The 20,996-nt window shown below is 38.4% G+C and overlaps 2 protein-coding genes across 4 annotated transcripts in view; both read right to left on the bottom strand.

Annotated features, from left to right (window-relative positions):
- MCCC2 (methylcrotonyl-CoA carboxylase subunit 2) overlaps positions 1 to 16,671 on the bottom strand; it is a 37,587-nt gene extending 20,916 nt beyond the window's left edge. Inside the window, exons 1-7 of one of the 2 annotated variants that reach the window (XM_054517936.1) lie at positions 16,504 to 16,671; positions 13,169 to 13,235; positions 9,853 to 9,967; positions 9,490 to 9,591; positions 8,765 to 8,892; positions 6,363 to 6,475; positions 1,415 to 1,528 (exon numbers count right to left, since the gene is read on the bottom strand). In XM_054517936.1, coding sequence (XP_054373911.1) covers positions 1,415 to 1,528; positions 6,363 to 6,475; positions 8,765 to 8,892; positions 9,490 to 9,591; positions 9,853 to 9,967; positions 13,169 to 13,235; positions 16,504 to 16,635 — 771 coding nt within the window. In that variant the 5' untranslated portion in view covers positions 16,636 to 16,671. The remainder of the gene's footprint in view (positions 1 to 1,414; positions 1,529 to 6,362; positions 6,476 to 8,764; positions 8,893 to 9,489; positions 9,592 to 9,852; positions 9,968 to 13,168; positions 13,236 to 16,503) is intronic. The other variant, XM_036403420.2, reaches the window with a different exon arrangement.
- Positions 16,672 to 17,269: 598 nt separating this feature from the next.
- The window catches only part of BDP1 (B double prime 1, subunit of RNA polymerase III transcription initiation factor IIIB), a 52,857-nt gene continuing 49,130 nt past the window's right edge, over positions 17,270 to 20,996 (bottom strand). For both annotated transcript variants that reach the window (XM_036403118.2, XM_054517898.1), the window contains exon 42: positions 17,270 to 20,916. In XM_036403118.2, coding sequence (XP_036259011.1) covers positions 20,788 to 20,916 — 129 coding nt within the window. In that variant the 3' untranslated portion in view covers positions 17,270 to 20,787. The remainder of the gene's footprint in view (positions 20,917 to 20,996) is intronic.

The raw sequence follows: 20,996 nt of genomic DNA, 5'->3' as shown, positions 1-20,996 counted from the left end.
TGCCTCAGACCAGTTTGTACAGTAAATTTGACACATATTTGACTATTTCAAAAAAGCAAGTTTATCCAGCCACGTTTTATCAAGACTTGAATAGTTGTGATGAATGATGCTCCGTTAGTTCTAGCACTAACATTTAATACTAAAAATTCATTTTTTTCTCATAAAGCTTGTGTTAAGTAGAATAATCTTTGTCAGCAAAAGACTGACATCATAGTATTATTATTTATATTGGTATAGAACTGAGCCTAGACTAGGACATACAGTTATGTCTAAAATAACAAGTCACATTCAAGCATTCCTTTTGTTCTGCCAAGCTACTGTAATTTTAAAGCTCTCCTATACTGTAGTACTTCACAGTCACAAATTCCACTATGAGTTCCACAATAATGCAACGTTTAATTCACAGGAAATTGTCAGGTCAGTTTCCCTAGACACAATTTCCTTACAAAGGATGGCAGGCAGGCAGGCAGGCAGGAAGGAAGGCAGGAAGGAAGGCAGGAAGGAAGGCAGGAAGGCAGGCAGGAAGGCAGGCAGGAAGGAAGGCAGGAAGGAAGGAAGGCAGGAAGGAAGGCAGGAAGGAAGGCAGGAAGGAAGGCAGGAAGGAAGGCAGGAAGGAAGGCAGGAAGGAAGGCAGGAAGGCAGGAAGGAAGGAAGGAAGGAAGGAAGGAAGGAAGGAAGGAAGGAAGGAAGGAAGGAAGGAAGGAAGGAAGGAAGGAAGGAAGGAAGGAAGGAAGGAAGGAAGGAAGGAAGGAAGGAAGGAAGGAAGGAAGGAAGGAAGGAAGGAAGGAAGGAAGGAAGGAAGGAAGGAAGGAAGGAAGGAAGGAAGGAAGGAAGGAAGGAAGGAAGGAAGGAAGGAAGGAAGGAAGGAAGGAAGGAAGGAAGGAAGGAAGGAAGGAAGGAAGGAAGGAAGGACAGAAGGAAGGACAGAAGGAATGGAAGGAGAGAGAGAGAACTAGGACAAACTCCACTGTAAGCATGCCTCCTTTGGCAGTAAACTGACACAAAAATACAGCAGACCAGTCCTGCTTCAGAAGTTGTTTTATCTTTGATTTTGACTTTGAGATACAATACACATGGTTGTGGATTTTTCAAATTTTGTGTCAAACCTAGAGAGTACATAATTGAATATAGAAACAATTTTGATTATTTAAAATGTGCACAGCAATCTAAAAACAGTACTATAAAAACACCTGGGCTCAGTCTGATTTATATCTATATATCTCTAATGAACAGAAGAGATTTGATTTAGGATATAAACATTCAGACATACTTAAAATTACAAACTAATCTACAGAGTATCTAGAAATATCTCACCAAGAAATGACTCAATTGTTTAAGGTGTACAATTATCGCAGCATGATTTGGGGGGGAGGGGAGGAGAGAGACCAGTCACTAGAAACTTCTGTATCCTTACCAGTGGTGGCCCTCCCAGGAATATTGTTCCCTGTTTGCCAACAATAATACTTTCATCAGCCATTGCAGGTACGTATGCTCCTCCTGCTGTACAGGATCCCATGACTACTGCTATCTAAAAAGAAAAACAAAAAGCACAAGTTAATGAACTGTCCAACCCTTAAAAATAGCAAAGTCAGATATTATGTATTTTAATACAGGTCATTGGACAGCACTGCAAGATTATTTCTGTCTAATAGAGCAAACTTCTTTATGTTTTAGCATTTCTTTTAAAAATAAGAAATCTTCCATTTTCAAGTCTGTTGAACTATGATCTTCAGACTACCCTGCTGGAAAACTCAAATATGAAGTGTACCATGATCTACGTACGTGATATATTTCAAGAGACACACATTCTACCATGGAAGTTGGTTTTACTCATGAACACTAAAGGTTAAAACCTATAGGTTTCTCCTGGTATTTAGACTTAAGTCAGGGCTTCCGTTACTGCTTATTGGCATAATTGCACCAATGTTAACATCCTTTGAAGGAAATTTCTCCCATCTCCTATTATGCTACTCCAGGTCTTCAATGGATCAACTAATTAATTTTGCCCTTTAGAGATGTGTTGAGCATCTCATTATAGGCTTCAACATGAATAATTTCTGCTTCATCCTTTTGCCTAATTTTGAGATGAACACCTAGCCAGTGAACATTTTCTACCAGTAATACCTTGATGATAAATTTACAAAACTAACTTGACCCCAGATATGATGAATACTGTAACTGTAGACAATCATGGAAGGGAAGTTTCTCAATTTCTCCTTCATAGGAGCATCTTCAAAGACCCTTTCAAGACACTTGCAGAGCAGAAGAAAAGGAATACTCATATGAAAAAGGCAAACACTTTCTTTCACAACCACACATATACACACACATCACCACTAAAAAAAAAACTTGGAAAACAACATTATTTTATTTTAAGTTTGCTTCAAGATATTTCCAAGGTGACATCAATTAGTGTTACATGATAATTTAGAAGAAGAAAACACTACATAGAAAAATAAAACTTCTAAATCACATTATGCATATCTAAAGAAAGACTACATGAACTATGTCAACCTGCTGTCATCAAATCAAACAGCCTTTTCAGCAAACAGTTTTCAGGACCGTAAAACTATATATATTCAGAGTCACATGATTAATCTGCAGTACTTCTCTTGTGCATTTAATAAAAAACTCCTGGCAAATTCAAAAATAACCTAAGTCTCTAGAAATGGGAGAAACTTGGTGTAAATAAGTTTATTTCATTTTTCCCTCTAGGATTTGTGGTTTTTTCCAATTCTTAATTTTACCATGCTCACACTGAGAAAACATGCCTGCATTTAAACTTTAACTCAGTTGTTAATTTTTTCCAACACAAAAACTGGAATATGTATCTACTGGAAAAAATAAAACCTACTTATGAAAACCTGTCAAATTTCCAAATAATGTCCTACCTCCTGACTTAATTTTCTAAATTGCTGCAAAGAAATTCTTGATGTGTTCAATAAAAGTCAACAGTCCTGAGTGCACATACACTCTATTATTTCATATCCGGTGATCCATCCCCCATTGCATGCATGCAGCATATAAGTGTGAGAGAGCTCAGGAAACAGCTAATGAGGAGCTAATCACAGCTTTCTGATTCACACCCATATAGACAACAACGTAATTTAAGATGTGGTGGGTGAATAATAAATTAGTCACAGGTAAAATTGGAGGGGGAAATTAAAAGCATATCAGCAACTAGAAAACAAAAGAGGGGGGAAAAAGCAAGCACTTTGAGAGCCAAACTGAGAAGAACTAATGAACTGATGAACAGAACTTCAAGCAAGCCACAGCACAGATTATCAGGTAGCAAACTAATAATATCCGGACTCCCCTCTCAGAAGAATTGACCAGAGTGGGCATCAGAGAGAGCATAATTTCCTAATCCCATTTTCTAAAGAATCATGTTCTCAGACAGGGAAGATGGTTCTAGCTACCACAATCTGTTAGCACAGGACTAATAATAGATTTACAAACGTTAACAGTGCCTCTTTGAAATAAAACAAAGCAGATACATCTCCCAAACAAAATGCACCCTTATCACATCCTTTTAAATAAAGGAAGTTCTTCAGTAAAACATTTTTCTCAGTCTTCCATAAATATTTAAAGACATATAAACATTCATCAGTGTCATACGTGGAAAATTAAACTTTCATCAGTGTCATAACAAACAGAAATGTGTTTTAATAAAAGACAAATCTTTCTTATATTTAGTTCTTATTATATATGAATACAATTACTCCTAATACGACACCATATGGTAATTGAAAGAAAAACAAATTCAAGCTTTTAATGCAGCTTTACAAGCACATAAAATTTCAAGATATGCTGGAAACAAGAGTATGACTGTAGGGTCAAGCATTTCTAGAAAGGTCCTGTCCAACATCAGTAATTTCAGCCTTGCAAGCTGGGTATACACATCTATCTTTGACATAACATCTGAAAATTATTACTCCCAAAGCAGATCATGACTGAAGTCTCTGGGAAAAATAAGGTTTTCCGAAATTTCTCCAAAAAAGATAATTCAGCAAAACATCACTCCTTTGGCATTTGCTGTTCCACAAAAACACTAGGACCAATCTAGGTCTACCAGGGAGTCTTATATGATTACAAACTGTATTTTTCTCTTAAGTATTTTTGTTCTAGCTAAACACTGCTTTTCTCTAGAGACCTACCTAATCACTACAATTGGTCTACTCCTACTGTAGGAAAGAACTGCAGAAGGTAAATTATGTCATATTTCCTAAAGAGCTTTAGTGCAATGTTGGAATCTTCAGTCTTGGATTTTTATAGAGGCGATGGACTTCAGGATTCTTTGGAAGAGTAAAATATGGTTGAAGATTTGAACTCTTACTTGCTTCCAAAATGTGCCAAAAAGGTATCAAGGTAACAAGGCAGTTTCCTCAGAAATCCTGTGGAGCCAGTATCTGTCATGTAAGGAGTCAGACTGAATACAGTATCCTTGACTGGTGCATCTGCTTCACCTCTGAAGTACTGGCTTCTACTAATTCCTTCCCCCAGAAAAACAAAAAAAAACAACACTGCCCAAGGTTGAGTCTTGGGTTGCCCAAGTCTCGTTTGTGAGTGGCTGGAATAGTGTCCCCCTGAGCCTCAGGGCAGCAGAATCCAGTAACAATTGTCTCTCAAGGGTTTTATTCCTTCTGAAAAAGAACACTGGATAATGGTATTATGGTGGGATTTGTGTCATAGCACTGCCATGGGCTCTGGTTGTGTGACAGCCCAGTCTCAGACAACACAGAGTGAAATTGCTGTTATTCTTAACTTGCGAGAACCTCAGGTCTCACTGCAGGCACCCACAAATTAAACTGTATCCCAGCCCTTTGCCAGGATAATGACCATCTTTTTCAGGGTTTCAAAGTGTGGTAGAGCTTTTTCTTGAAAATAAATATTGTCATCACAAGTTCCACAGTATGTGTGACCTGTTTCTCACTCAGAACAGATTTTGCTGTTCTCACTGTATAGAAAACAGAGGTTCAATAATTTTTAATGTTCTGCATTCCTCAGCTCTTACTGTAATTAGCTATAGATTAATCCGTCAGGATTGTATAGATCACAGGTCTAAAAGAGAACCTGGATTTATAACCATAACTTCTTTTTGCTCTGACCACTTGCAGATGCCCATAAAGAATTCCGGTTCCAAACAATGTCTTTATTTCTTCTATTGATATATTGTTTTGTTAGAAGGTTGTATATACTTTCCCTTGGTAAAGTGAGAGTTCTTCAGTTCAAATGAATTTTGCTGTGCCGCAGTGCTAAATGAGGAAGCTGTCTGCTCTCCCTTCCGGTCAAATTAAAAAAAGACTAGTTCTGAGAACTGGTGTTCAGAACTGGTAGTTCTAAGAAGTTCCATACAATTTGCTTTTTTGACTTTTTCTAAGGACTTTTGGTGCAGTCTGTCTCCTTCATGCTTAAAAAGATACAGTAAGATCGGGAAAAGAAGATGAACTAGGACCTTTAAAGGTGTGGAACACTGCAGGAAGAGCAGCTAAGAAAGCTTGAATTTTTTGGTCTGCAAAAGGGAGTATAAGGCCAGTATAAGAGAGGGCTACAAAACCATACAAAGAGATAGGGAGTGACTTAAGTAGATAGCAATTCTGTAGGCTGTGAATTTACCCAGTTGTTTGCTCTTCTGTAGTGCTCCTTTATTTGCATACATCCTGCCCTTCACTGTCACTGCAGCCATAGCTGCCCATCAGCAATCCTCAAGTATTTTACATTCTTTGTGAGTAATAGATTCTGCAAAATATGTAGTTTTCCTTCCCTAGCACACCACCTCCATCAAAAAACTGATCCCTATGTATTACTGAGTGAACTATGACACAAAAGCACTTCTAAATCCAGGAACTGTGACTAACAGTAATTCTGTGCATCATTAACGCATTAGAAAATAACCTTATTATTAGGGCCGCTTCAGCATAAATCACATGACGGTATAAAATGTATTTATATATATACACACACCCTGTTAGTGGAAAATATGTCTCATTTATTAGCCATCCCCAAAGGGGTCCTCACCTTTGCAGTGCTGATGCAGAACTGTTCCAAGAGATTTTCTAGGGCTTTCTCAAATGGCCCCACATACCATTCTCAAGTCCATTTCTCTCCTATTCCCAGACAGGAGCAGGTAGGTCAAATCATTAACACTATGACTAAGAAAGTAGACAGTTTCTTCAAAACTATAATGAATTATTGTGGACAGTTACTGTATTTACAGTGCTTCCAAGCCCCAGACTGGGCCATCAGGTTAGCACAACACAATGCAATCAGAAACAAAACATGGGCACAAGCCTTGGAAAGAGGTAATGGCAGCAGGCATAAAAACTATTTAGTACATTAATGCTTAGATAAAAGCAAATTACCTGTGGAATCCCTTGTGAGGACATGACTGCTTGATTATAGAAAATACGGCCAAAATGATCTCGATCTGGAAATACTTCTGCTTGCCGTGGTAAATTTGCTCCTCCTGAATCAACTAGAATGAATCAAATTATATTAGCATGTTTTGAACAGCTTTACATACTTGTTGGTAAAGTATCTGCATGTTACCTAAACTATACAGCAGTTACTATCACTAATACTGTATATATTTCCATGAATGTAGGTATAATAGCACATTCTTTTTGGAAAAATAAAGAAGAAAAAACAGTAAACACCCCTCTCAAAAAATAACATCCATCCCGATAATTTTCATGGAAAATAAACTCAGACACGCTTACAGATGCAACCATACCTCCTTAAACAAACTTTTAAACTCATCTTGCTGCAAACTAATAACACTATTAATGTATAATTTTAACTCAACTATTCTATTGCAATTCTGTCACAAGCTCCAGAAAAGGGCAGAGCTAATCACCACTGAGCTCAAAAGGTGCTGCCTCTGTTCTTTCATAGCTTGATTAAACTTCACAACGAAGACATTAAACTATCTTTAGGATGATTCATTTATTATGTGCTCTTGCCTCAGGATACACCCTCCTGCTCACCAACAGCAGCTACCTCTCTGCTCCCAATAATGAAATTACAACCTGTCATGAGAGGTATCCAAAGAAGGACAGAAGACTATGAAGAAATGCACAGGGAGATAAAGCATCTCTGAGAACTCTGGATCCTGGTAATTAATTTTTATGTACAACCACCAGTCTGTATGCATACTCTCATCCTACATGACTGCAGCCAGAACAAAATGTCCACACCAGTGACTGACTCAGTGACAAATGGCACCAGGTGTCCACATGAGAATTACCACCAAGGCAGCTGTTACCACTGGTGGAAAAGGCAGTTCAAACAACATGAAAATTACACAAGCAGCACAATGCTGACTGACTACAAAGCACTCACTCTTATCACATTGCTCAAATCAACTGGAATAAGTCCAGGTACAGAAACTGCAAGGCTAAAGTAACTCACCAGATATGAATGACATTGTTCATTCAAGGACTATACCTCTCAAGATGGACTAAAACCCCTAAACTTTTCTTTCAAAGGCATAGCTGTGTCCCACAGTTCCTCATTCCATAAGATCTTAAAAGAGTAGAATCACCCACAGTTGCTCACTGATACTAAAAAGACTTCTCTGAACAGACAGAATTTGCTGGTAACTCAGATGAAAAAAATGGTAAGAGCTGTTTCGCAAACAGCAAAGCTAAGTTTCTTCTGTCTTTTTAAAAACTAAAATCAAATTTAGTCCTCCTCTTCCCTTCAGGACTCATTTCTATAGCAATCCCACAAAATCTACACCCACATAGTCCCTGAAACCAACAGTTTCAAGTTCACACTTCTCCTAATCCTTCTATTGGTCTTTTTCACATGTTTGACTTATCAGCAGGGCAAGAAACTTCAAACATTTGGGCTGGCCAGAACTTGTATTTATGTTGACTATTTAACTAGTGCAAGCATCCAGACTGGCAAACAGCTGATATTTAAGTCACTAAACTAAGCTGAAAAGACAAGGAATAACCTGCCCTATTTTTTAAAATGGAGTAGAAGGTCTTTCTCCTCTGATGCTGACATAAACCCACAGGAATACACACTTTCTTATAACTCTCTGTTTAAGCTGACTGAAACTGGCTAATAGCTTCAGAAGTCATTAGACTGGGAATTCAGGCTGAAGGGAAGACAGAAACCTCTTGTATTTGTATAAAACCATATAAGAAAACACTACCAGTAATACATTACAGATACTTGTCACTTTGTTCATCTTTTATAATAAAAGCTTATGTAAGTAAAACTTACATGGAAATCTGGCTAAATACTGATCTAATAGGCTAAACTCAAAATGTAAAATAAAATACAATTAAATATCTGCTTCAAAAAATTAATCCCAAATCCTAAAAATTTATTAATCCAAAATATTTTTGACAATTTTGTCACTTTTGTCACTCTTATTATTTTTATTTCCTTGGGATGTTTTCTCATATAGATACAGTTTAAGAAAAAGTACGTTCTGGTGGAGGATGTAATTTGAATTGACTGGATGAGTCTACAGGAAATGTTGCTTATCCATGACAGAAAGAAGTGATACAGTGTTAACAGCTGCATCCGTATTTTATGAGCCCAGCCCTACAGCAGGAGTGTACACATCCTCCTGTTAAGATGTTCCAACCCTCTGTAAAGATAATAAAGTATGGATGAAAATACATTTGAATAGGTGTGCTTTAAACACACTGCTGGTTAGTCAGATCTGCAGACACATCTGCAGACACATCAGCAGCCACATCTGCCCTTAACACTGGACCTTGGCTATTTCTGCAATGGGACTTACCCAAATAAAGGCAAGGGAGATGATTTTGCATTGCAATTTCTTGAGCACGTAGATGTTTTTTAACAGTGATGGGATAATAGGTACCACCTTTGACAGTTGCATCATTAGCAACAATCAAGCATTCCGTCCTAAAAATAAAAAAAGTTTATGAGAGAGAATAGTATTTCTAATGAGTAAATATGTATGCAGTTAAGAAATGCAACATGTCGAGGACTCTTGAAGCTTTGATGCTCTAAGAGAGCTCTTCTCACCCGCCTTCACTCAAGGGCACATTGTAACAGCAGCCTCAGCACTATAATATCCTGTTCCATTATTTTAGGGAGTAAAATAATCCTGCATAGCACCATAATTAACTTCAAGAACAGTCTTGGAGGTACTTTGAGTAAACAAAACTAATTTTTAGGCTAAAATACCATGCTATTTTTTTAAAGTAGCTTTCCAAATGCACTAATCTCTTTCCTTCACTGGACATCTGAAACTCCATGTATGTTTTGTTTAGTTAGTGGGATACACTAACTAAAAATCCCCAACAAACAAAAAACAAAATAAAATACCTCACTTCCTTTTAGCTATGGCCAAACAAATTGAGATACTGATTTTGTTGATTTTTTGAGTGTCTGAAACAAAACATTAAAAACACTAACAGCTTAATACTGGAAATTGAATAAAATGATACCTTCTTCCTTTTCATATCATAAGTAATGTAGATGACTGGAATCTCTCACCCAGATACTCGTCCAATGCCTGTGATAATGCCTCCTGCAGGTACCTCTTCATTATCATACAACTGGAAACCAGCAAACTGGGAGAACTCCAAAAATGGAGACCTGAATAATAACAAATGAAGTAAAATGGTAAAATATTACTAGTTCAACCTGCCATTGAATCTTACTTAAAAGGTTAAATTTTAAAAGATTTTTTTAAAGGAGATCAGTATTTCAAAGAACATTTCTGTAAAATTTCAATAATGTTATTTAGTGTTCATCATGTTAGTGTTTATGGAAGCTAAAGAGGAAAGAAGCCTGTTGCAATATTTACCTGCAAGAGACAACCTGAAATGTTTAAGAAAAGAAAAGGGAAGTACCTACCCAGGATCAATAAGCTTGTCAATTCTTTCTCTGGGTAACAGCTTTCCTCTTGATGTATGAAGCTTACGAGCTTTTTCTCCACCTCCTATGATACAACAGTAAACTGTCACATTTTCTATGGACGCAGATAAGATAAATTGTCAGTTATATTAAAACTTTGAATGGAAATGCTGATGAGTTCCAGTTTTTGAAGTATGAACCTTAATAATAAATAATAGTTTCTACTTCAAACAGATTTAAGGTATTGATAAAAAGGCTTGTTTTTTTAGAACCTATTTTATTTCCACCTCATTTTTTACAGTTAGTCTTGAGGCAAAGATTTTAATAAACATAGTTGTCTGAAACTTTCCCCCACTGCTTGGCAATAAACACAAGGGCAGAAAACAAAAATATGTAGAAAGCACATCAGTAGAACTACAGGAAATACTAATCCCTAGAACTCATTCATAATAGCTACACTGAATGCAATCTTGAATGACCCAGCACCATCTAGATTAATTTCCTTAGACCATGCCAAAACTGTAGGCAGAATTCAGACATACAGCATTTAATATCAAGTTTATATTTGTTTCATTTCAGCTCTTCACTAGAGGTCATCCTAAATCTTTTGCTCTCTAGAGCTTTGTGTCATTCAATACTTCAAGATTTGTTGACACACCTCAGCCTCTTTGTAAGAACAACTTATAAACATTGTCTCTCAGTGTAGACAGATCACTGATCTGCCTCATCACTCTAAAATTGTCTCCCTGTCCAAAATAAAGACGTTATGTTTTGCTAACATTCTCCTGAGACTCCAGGATTTCTCTGTCAGCTAGACATAACTGAAACAGAGATTCTAAGCCTCCCTTGAAGTCCTTTTCCCCACCTCCTTCCTTGATCACTACACACATAATTTCCTACCTGTCAGGCATGCCAGAAAGCCCACAATTTATTTTCAGTTCAGACAGTTCATAAGATCTATATATCCAGCCTAAGCCTAAATCTTGTAAATTCTTTCTGTACAAGTTTGTTAAAAAACAACCTCTCATATCCACCCACAGAGATACTACTCTCATCCATGTTCTCAACATCTCACTACATCATAACTACACTATCTCTGACCTCTGAAGTCTTTCATTTATACTGTGTGACGCTGCAAAAATAATTTTCATCCTGAGACTTTTGTCATCTCTGCGCATCACACAGGCTTGCTTCCCAGGCCCAGTAGCCATTCTATTGAACATTCCTCTTCCAACACCAAGACACTCTACCCTGCACTAACCTCCATTCTGAGAAGTAGTGTACTTAACAATGAAACACACTTGGAAGCATTTAAGTTGAAACCTCTTCTTAATTTCTTCTTTACAACAATACCTACACCACTGTAACTGCTGATGTCCTATGATCAGTCATGGAGATTAAAGGTATCTCACCTGCTTCTTGTGCTTCCTGTCAGAAAACCACCTGTGGTAAAGGGGCAGGGACCACTTCCTGTTGCACAGCTGGGGATTACTCAGTAGAGTGGGATATGGGTTCAGAAAAACCCTATACACTGAATAACAGCTAACAAATGAAGCATTCATTGCAAAGACCTCAAACAAGAATTCATCCTCTGACAGCTTTTACAGTGAAATCTAAAGATGCTGCACATATCCTTCAGAAGCATTCAACATAGGTACCTAATTTTTCTTATATACTTAAATGATATGTAAAGCAATTTCAATCAATGTCACTCAAAACTGTGTATTAACATTCTGGTAGAGGTTGCTCAAATGAAGGAAAGATGAACAGTATGGACTTGTCCTGTCACGGTGTAACAGGCAAACAAGCAGCAAGGAAGAAGGTCATAACCATTAATTTATGAGGCATACATCATTAGTTCATTAATTGCTGAACAGTCTCTACACCCATAAAAGACAGAGGCAGCCGATGGGTTTTAATATCTCCTCAGGAAACTCTGGATCCCTGTTTCACAGCAAGAAAGAAAAAGCATTGAGCACAAAATCTTAACTGTGCTCCATTCCAAAGTTGTAAAAGAAATTGCGTTATATAAGAAACAGTGTATAAAATGACAAAACCAGTATAATGATAGGGCACAATTAAAGCTACATGCTCAGCCTCTAGCAGCATAATTACGCATTTATTAAATGTTTTCATTTTATTGTTTCCAATAATTACAGTCAACTGCAATTCATTCAGGCAGCCTTACAAGTCAAAAAGAAGAAACACAGATTTCGATCTTTTAAACTACTACCGACCTGCTTTCTCCTTGCCAGCTCAACTACAGCTAGAAACTTGGAAAAGATCAACCAATAAAAGGAGGACATTGGAGAATCCCCATCCTTTATTGGATGCATGGGGAATTATAGTGACAGAGGATGAGGAAAAGGCAGAGGTACTTAATACCTGCTTTGATTCAGTCTTTAACAGGATATCAGCCCACTGAGTTGGAAGACAGGGACAGGGAGCAAACTGAAGCTCCCTTAATCCAAGGGGAACTGGCTAGTGACCTGAGACACTACTTAAACACACACAAGTTTATGGGGGCAAATGTGATCCACCCAAGGGTACTGAGGGAGCTGGTGGAAGAGCTCACAGAGGTACTTTCCAATATTTAGCAGCAGGCATGACTGAAAAGGGAGGTCCCAGGTGACCAGAAGTTAGTCTAGATACCCACTGCCAGGAAGGGCTGGAGAGACAATCCAGGGAACTGCAGGCCTGTCAGTCTGGCAGTGGTGCCAGGGGAGGACATGGAGCAGATCATGTTGAGGGCCATTATGCAGCACATACAGGACAACCGGGGGATCAGGCCCAGCCAGCAAAGGTTTAGGGAAGGCAGGCCCTGGTTGACCAACCTGATCTCCTTCTGTAACAGGATGACCCACTTAGTGGATGAGGGAAAGGCAGTGGATGTTGTCTCTGTGAACTTTGGCAAAGCCTTTGACACCATTTGCCACAGCTTTCTCCTGCAGAAACTGGCTGTTCATGGCTTGGATTGGTGCACTCTTGGCTGGTAAAAGGCCCTGTCTGGACAGCTGGGCCCTGTCTCTGGCTGGAGTTATATCCAGATCATGTAACTAGTGGGGTTCCCCAGGGCTAGGTTTGGGGTCCAGTCCTCTTTTAATAAGTTTAACAACAATGTGGACAGAGGATTGAGTGAATCCTCAGTAATTTCCCAGATGACACCAGGTTGGATGGGAGTGTTGACCTGCTGCAGGGCAGGAAGGCTCTGCAGAGGGATCTGGGAAGGCTGGATCAATAGGCAAGGCCAACTCTTTGAGGTTCAACAAGCCCAAGCGCCAGGTTATTATTCTAAAATCTAGACTTTCATACTTACCTAACCTGATTTTTTCTGCTTGTTCTTGTAGCTCAGTTACCAGGGCCTTCATTCGTTCATAGTTCTCCTAAGTGGGGAGCAAAACAGAATTTGAAATTCAACCGAGGGTGACTATATTTAAATTTTTAATAAACAAACATAAGAAGTACAAGAGTAATTTTTCTTCCAAATCTAATTTTACCTTACTAAATACTGTCTCTGTATTGTCTTTAAAGTAGTAACATTTCTACCCTAGTACTGGCCTCTCTCAAGCATCCCAAAGCATTTAATCAAAATTTACAAAAAAATCTTATTGTGTTAGGATAGGAAAAGACTAGTTCTGAAATTAATAAACTAAAATAAACTACTTACTATGGAATTGAAGTGCTGTTTCTTAGATTTTGTTTATCTTTGGCATAGGTTTGTTTGCATTTTGAATCTAATTTTGTAAAAACCACAGATTTGAATTAAGTGTCCTTATTACTTGTACCAAAGGATGAATGACTTTTTAGATTCTTTTTGTCTTGGTTGAAAAAGAAGATTAAAAAAAAAAAGTTGGTTTTGTTTTGGTTTTGTTTGGTTGTGTTTGTTTTTTTTTTTTTTTAAGCTGGTGTTCTTGCTATTATACTTCTAGAAAAATAAAGATTCATAATCTGAATATGAGTGAATCAGTACTGAGCTCACTTTGATTAATTTGAATTTTCATTCAAATTATCCAAAACTCCATGAGCACATTACAGCAAGTTGGGATTTTTTTACAGTTTCTTAGGAATTTAAAGGTATTAGTCAAGCTTAATTTGTTGGGGTTTTTTTGCCAACACATTAAGAACTTTACTACCTTTTTGAAAAGTGCAACTGCAATAAAAGAACATGCTGCACAAAAAGATCTGATTGCCTTGTCTAATTCTCATTTATATGATGTTTGAGCCTACTTTGACAGAAAAAAAAAAAAAAAACAGCTGGTAACTCCATGTTAACTCTCTATAACTCTCATATATACTTGAACACGCAGACTTAAGGTTTCCCTTAGGAAGATGCTGCAAATGTTGCAGTTGAGTTTGTTCACTTAGGCAGTGAAAGGTAAAGAAACAAAGCAGAAATAAAATAAAAACATGAACAGATTCAGCTCACATTTGAAGTGCTTTGGCTGTAGAGTGACTTTCAAAACAACATTATTTTTCTGCCTTTGTAATTGCCACAAATAAATTAAATAGACTCTCTTGAAAGGTAAAAATGTATCTTGTAATTCCACACTTTTAAAGTCTGGAGTTGTCACAATACCCAGCATTACTTTACATCAGTGTTCAGCTTGTCCACCTGGGTCATTTTGCACCTTTACACACCAAAAATTTTTCCTCTTTCTCCTAGTTCAGTCAGTCTTTTTCCTCTAAACACATTCACCTTTTGCACACAATACTGTGCTTAGAAACTCACCTTTAACATAGGAAAAAACCAAAAAAGCAGGTAAAATGGCAGAGGATGTTAACAGAGTAACAGTAATCACAGTCATAGACTTTTTCATTAGATTTTGACTCACTGTAGCTAGTTTAGCTACTCTACATGAAAACTGTGAAAGAACTTTTTAGATAAACTGTAAAAAATACTGCACAAAACCATCTGGGTTGCTTAAACTCATTCAACTTCTATCACGATCTTTCATGCCTTAAACCAGAATAGAACACTGTTATACTTTACCAAAGAGAAATAAGGATGTTTTAAAAGAATTCTGAATACACACAGAAAAGACTACTCTCAGAAATAAACATGCTAGTTTTACCATGTATTTGTGGTCTCTTCATTATTGTCATTAAATAATGAAAAAAAGGTCAGTGAACTGGCATCAAGTTCTTTCTGGAAAGTGGTCCTTGCACCAGCACATTGGGTGAAATTCTGCTGTTAATATGAGGATTTCTACAAATTTCAATGCAAAATTAAGAGGCAAACTCTAAACACGAATCCAACAGTTACTGCACAAGCTACATGAATTATTGCTACATTACCACAGTGTATGTAAGAGCTAGTGCCTGGAATCTTCAAAGAGACTTTCATTTTCCAGAATTTAGAGTCACTCACCTTTAAATGACATTTCTGCCTATCTGGTTCAAGGGACAGTTTGCATCATCAAGGCGAGCCTGTCTAGTTGAATTCACAGCCAGAAAGGTAAACAGCGGCCAAGGAAGGCAAGACCCTCATCACCTATCATAATGTCTTCTTGTGTTTGCACTGTTATTCCTTGTATTACTTTTTTTTCAGGTGGTGAAGTGCCTCTTTGTGTTTGTAAAGCAGTGCTTGCACTTAAGAGTGTTCCATAAATTATTTCTACCAAATACTAACACTATTAGCTATTTTATCAAGCCTTGCTTTTCTTTTGAGGTTGAAAGGAACCCAGACATAAGGGCAAATCTGGGGGCAGCTCAGATTAGTGAACACCTTTATTAAAATACTATAATTTTTTGGTACACAAAATATGAATGTGTGCACATATATAGACACATTTCACATACACAAGCTGTGTATGTGTATATATATGCATATGGACAAATTCTGAGATTACAGAGAAGCTTCAGCCACCTAATTTCTGTCCCAAATTTAGTTTCTGCAAAACAAAGCACAGAACCAAACACAGAACCAATGGACCTATCTCATTAAGAATACATGCCGTTGCTTCACACCAGTTTTGTATATTACATGAACAAATATGAAAACAAACACATGCCCTCCTATCAGCCTCGATTCATACCTAAAACCATGCTTTTCTCAGACTAACTGTAAACACAATTTTTGAATATGATGGCCTTAATAATGCCCCATCAAAAATAAATGTATTTACATCAGATGGAAGTACTGCTCTCTTCGTAAAGACAACTGGAATTACACCTAGCTCTCCTCCTCAAAAGATGTTTTTGGATGCAAGTCCATGGCTCTGTACAGCTATTCCAGCTGTTTTCAACTCGGGAATCAATTTGTAAACACAAAAACATGCAACTTTGAAATCATCAGGCTCCATTTTCCACTGTCTACAAACCCTGCCTCCACCTCACTAGCACGGTATCGATCAGCCTGAAACGCAGCAAGAGCTGGCACCCTGATTTAAAAGGGCAAAAATATTCATGAGCCAGACGACTGCACTAACCCACGTCTTTTTCACATAATATCTGTAAGCTCGGCCCGCAGAAACGGACAGGCCTGGGCGCTCGGGGCGCGGCGCTGCCCCCGCCGCTCCGCAGGGCGGGACCGGGGCCGGGACCAGGACCGTGCGCGGACACGTGCTCGCCACGTCCCTCACGCCCCGGCCGCACCGACTCCTCCCCGGCATTGCCGCGGCCCGCCCGGGCCTGCGACCCCCGCCGCCCTACCTGGTAAAGCGCGGAGCTTGCGTCAGGGCGCGACCCCACGGCCGCCACCGCCTCGCCGCGGTACCCGCGGGCAAGCAACGGGCGCAGCAGCCGCAGGCAGCGGCCCGGGAGCCGCGGGGCACCCAGCAGCATGGCCGGGCTGGGCCGAGCCGAGCAAGCCGAGCCGAGCAAGCCGAGCCGAGGCAGACGTCCCAGGCCGCCGCCGCCGCCACTCCCCCCGGCGCAGCCAATGGGCACAGCGGGGCCGGCCCGGCCGCGGAGTTCCAGCCCGGGCCCCTGGACAAGCTAGTGCTGTAGAACGCCCTTTGGAAGAATTGTGTTGGGACGCGCACACGTGAAAACTGTGTTTTCACGCACAGCCTAGGAAAGCCCTTGCCCTTCTTAGAAACTTGTCGTACAGTAATAGGGACAATCTTTAAAATCCAAACCATCTTTGGCCGAGTTTCTTCCTTCTGTGAAAACTTTGCTATTCTTCAGTATTCCAGTTTTACTTTAAGTCAAGGCCCTTATCTTGGTTACCTTATCTTTAGAGAAAGGTAACAGCAGGGTGTCTGATACCAAGTAAATCAAGCTCTATTCTAAAACAAAACTAGGGAACAACGACAATGCCCCTACTAAACCATGCTCAGCCTGTTACCAGCAGGTCTGTATGCACCCCAGTGGTGCAGCCCAAACTTCAGCTTTTCCTTTAGTTCACACTTATTAGCTTCGTGGACTTCAAGTATTTGAAAACTGCATCTGAAACTTAAATAAACAGCAACACAGGTAAAAGAAAATAATTTATTCACATAATTTACATACAGAATAGGACTACTTCCTTTGACACAGAAAGCTTGTATGTGATGATACAAGGCGTCAGACAACTCTAAGCAAAACAGTTTTATGCCACATCTTTGTAAAAATGCTACACATATGTATTGAGATTTCAATGATATCTTCTTACATCCTTCATCATTATAAAACTTCCATACACAAAACAAAACACAAAATTCTCTTTATTTCTATTCAAATTAAATTTGTTCTTAAAAAAAAAAATTCCTCTATCAAAGTGCATGTTATTTGCTGCAAGGAAAAAGAAAGCATAGCCCCAATTAACAATGCAGATAAGGCACCATAAATCTTAGTAATGAAGTAGTTGATTTTTTCCCCCTTATAACATGAATGCAAGCTAAAATATATGGAACTGAATATAAATTATTATCCCCTCAGAACTCACTCAAAAGGTACTCACAGAAATTATTTCATAGCCACTCCTCAAGAATCTATTTTTAGGCTCTATGAGTGCAATTGATATAAACATGCCAGACATATCAGGAAGTAAACACTTGCATACTTAATATCTACAAGATATAGAATACATAGAGTTACATGTATACATGAATCTCTTTCATAATGTTTACAGTAGAACAAAATTTAGATAAACATTTCAAGTTAAATGGATTAGACAAAGCAAAAGATACCATCCGAATAGAAACTGTGGTTGTATTTTTGAAGGTTTTTTGGGGGGTGAAGTGGGTTGATCAGATGCTTTCAAGTAAGTTACTCTACACTGGGACCACTAGTCCCTTTTCCGTCACCTCAAGGAATACTGCTGCTAGTGACATTTCACTGGCAGAGCTAATATACCAATTTGCAGTAACAGTAGCTTTCTTCTGTATTTCTCCTCTCTGACAATAGTTTAAAGGTTCCTTCAGAAGCTTTGCCAACAACTTCTGAAAAGAAAAACATTCTCAAACTTCATAGACTATTTCAAAATTAACTACATATTTGTATTATTTACCTGCCAGTAAAAGATTACCCAGTCCAAACCTGATTATAGGTTTCTCGAGAGCATTAACAATACCATTTAAACATCAGTTTAACCTTCATAATAAATTGCTTTGCAAAAGTACCTGCAAGTATTAAGTAATGGGAAAAATTTTAAGACTACTCAAGCTTGTGCAAGCAGGAGTTTCAGACTAAATATTGACTCTTTCAGCAACCACCTGACTTTCAGAGTGCATAAACCTAATTACCTCACCCAGACAAATTTCTTGATGAGGTAAATAAAAACGTAAACTAAAATCTAAAGCTAAATCAGAATTTTATGGCAAGTTACAGTACAAGCAGACATGCACATAAGAAAACCCTTTTAATTCAAGTGCTTCAAAGCAGCAAATCCTCAAAAGTGACATTATATAATCATGGTTTAAATCCAATGTCTTTGTGCTACTTTGCACAATGGAAACTGAGGAAGTCAGTAAATATACAAACAACTACACGTAAAAATAAGGAGAAGAAATTGTATCTATAGCTTTGTTTTCCACTTTAGAAGAAAATTAGCATTTATACTCGGAAACATCAATCTCCTCCTCCAAGTGATAAAAAAGGTTGCAAACATTAACCTTGTGTTATCTTTTAGTAAATTGTGTTCTTAAGTTTTCAACAAATTTTTAAGGAACCAATCCTACTGGGCTTTTCACATTACAGTCTTTTAAATTATGTGGTTAAAAAACTCTTACAAAAATATGTAATTTGGAGATTCAAATAAAAACACCTGAAGTTCTTGACATATGTATGTATTTACTACATCACTTCCAGTATTTGCATTCTGATCTTCAGATATTACATTATACCCAAAAGATTAATTCCTCCTTCTAACATAACATACTTCACAAAAAGAAGTAAAGAACTTGAATAGTCAGTACTAAGAAGCTTTAGCATTAAAATGGAAAAGGATACTTGTTGCAAGATTAAACATTATTTCATTGCATTTTTCTGTAGGATAGTTATGCACTCACTATCAGTGTCTAAACAAGTGAAACCATAAGCCAGCAGTCAGTAAGTAGTCTGGTGCTATGACATCATTGTAGTGGTTTAGACTATGCCAGCATTTTCAAAGTTCCTGGGTTGCTTCAGAAAGAATCTACTTCATCTTCACAGCACTAATTAACATGTCCTAGGGTGACTTCATGATGCTTGTATCCCCAGTCATCTGTTCTGTTTATGCTGGATATTAGGTTTTGCACCTTTAAGACTGGTTCTGAGAGTGAAGGGGAAGAGAAGTGCAGAGTTTGTTATCAGAAGCTGCACATGCTCCTCTGCATTCTCTCTCACAGACTGTGTTGTCTGCAGAACAGACAGACGGCAGGTGAGAGCTTTCCTTTGTTTTTAGTTAGGTTTTAGTTAGCTGAGGCAGAGAAGTTCACTGGACTGTGGCTTTTCTTTTTTTTGGGAACTGATCATCCCTGTTCTGGACTGACAACCCAGAAAAACATGGGCACCTCACACCTGTGGCCCACTGAAGCCCAGGATGCAGCATTTTCCAGCACAGGAGGAACTGGTAACAGACTGAGTGAGCTGAGTTCCACTCCAAGGACAGGACTTTCTGAATTTGCCATCTCTTCAGAACAGCAACAGGTTTTATTGTTTAGTATTGTTCATTTTTTATGCTTGTGAATACTCTGCTTGTTAAATTAATAGGTTTTTTTTCCACTTTTCTCCAAGAAAATCTTTCCAAACCAATTGGGGGAGGGACTGCTTGAATCCGCTTTCTAGAGGGACCCCTTTGAAAATTTCCTCTCAAATTTGCCCTAAACCAGGACAAATACATTTTTTTTAGTGCCCAACATGTGGCTCGAGAAAGTGAAAAAAACCTGTACTGATTGCATTTTGGTTCTACTTACTCTGCATTGAGATAAAGCAGTCAGTAGCCATGTTGATTGAATTCATAATGTCTCTCTGGATGGAGGCCTTCACCTGTCTCTGGTCCCTAGGCTGTTTTGAGGGTTTAATACCTTTCTGGTCCCTGGGCTTACTTTCTTATCTGGAGATAGATCCATTGTGCCTAACGTGTAGCTTTTACAGCAGAGGGGCAGAGATTTGAGTTGCTATTGTGCTGGGCTCAGTGATAATGGTTTATAGGGAGTTTACATAGGTACAGGAGCTTGTTCAAGACGTTTGGTTTATGGTTTCTTTGTCCAACCCTGCATCCCAGTTCCAGTAGCATGTTTTGGCATTTTTTATTAATCACACCCAGTTTGTTAAAGGAGGAGCAGGAGATGAGGCTTTTCAGCCTTAGCTTTCCATCTTCTCCTCTGAATCTGTTACATCACTTTCGGAGAATGTTCAGTTTTCCCTGAATATTAAAGAGATCACTTTCCTGGTATTTTATCTGCTACTGTTATTACTGGCTGACATTAAGTGTGGCACAATGAATATCAGAACAAATTGTAACTTTTAAAATAAATACTCCTTTCTTGTTGCAGTATATTCTGTGATCCTAGGTTTTTATGAAACCCTTTGCTATTCTGAATCATCCACTTCCATGAAGATGTCACTGAAAAAGTACTCAGAGATTTTGGTTGGCTCTCCTTCCTTCTCTTGATCTTTAGCACAGAGAGGTGGCTTCTCAGGTGAGTTGTTACTTGGAACCTGATAAAACAAGAAAAGGTTGCTCTTAACAGTCTTCATCAGTGTGTATGTGTAAATATATTTACATATATATGCACATG

Source organism: Molothrus ater, chromosome Z (genome assembly GCF_012460135.2).
Source record: "Molothrus ater isolate BHLD 08-10-18 breed brown headed cowbird chromosome Z, BPBGC_Mater_1.1, whole genome shotgun sequence".
Taxonomy (NCBI): Eukaryota; Metazoa; Chordata; class Aves; order Passeriformes; family Icteridae; genus Molothrus; species Molothrus ater.
The sequence above is the reverse complement of the archived record's forward strand: the minus strand, read 5'-3'. Positions and strand labels throughout refer to the sequence as shown.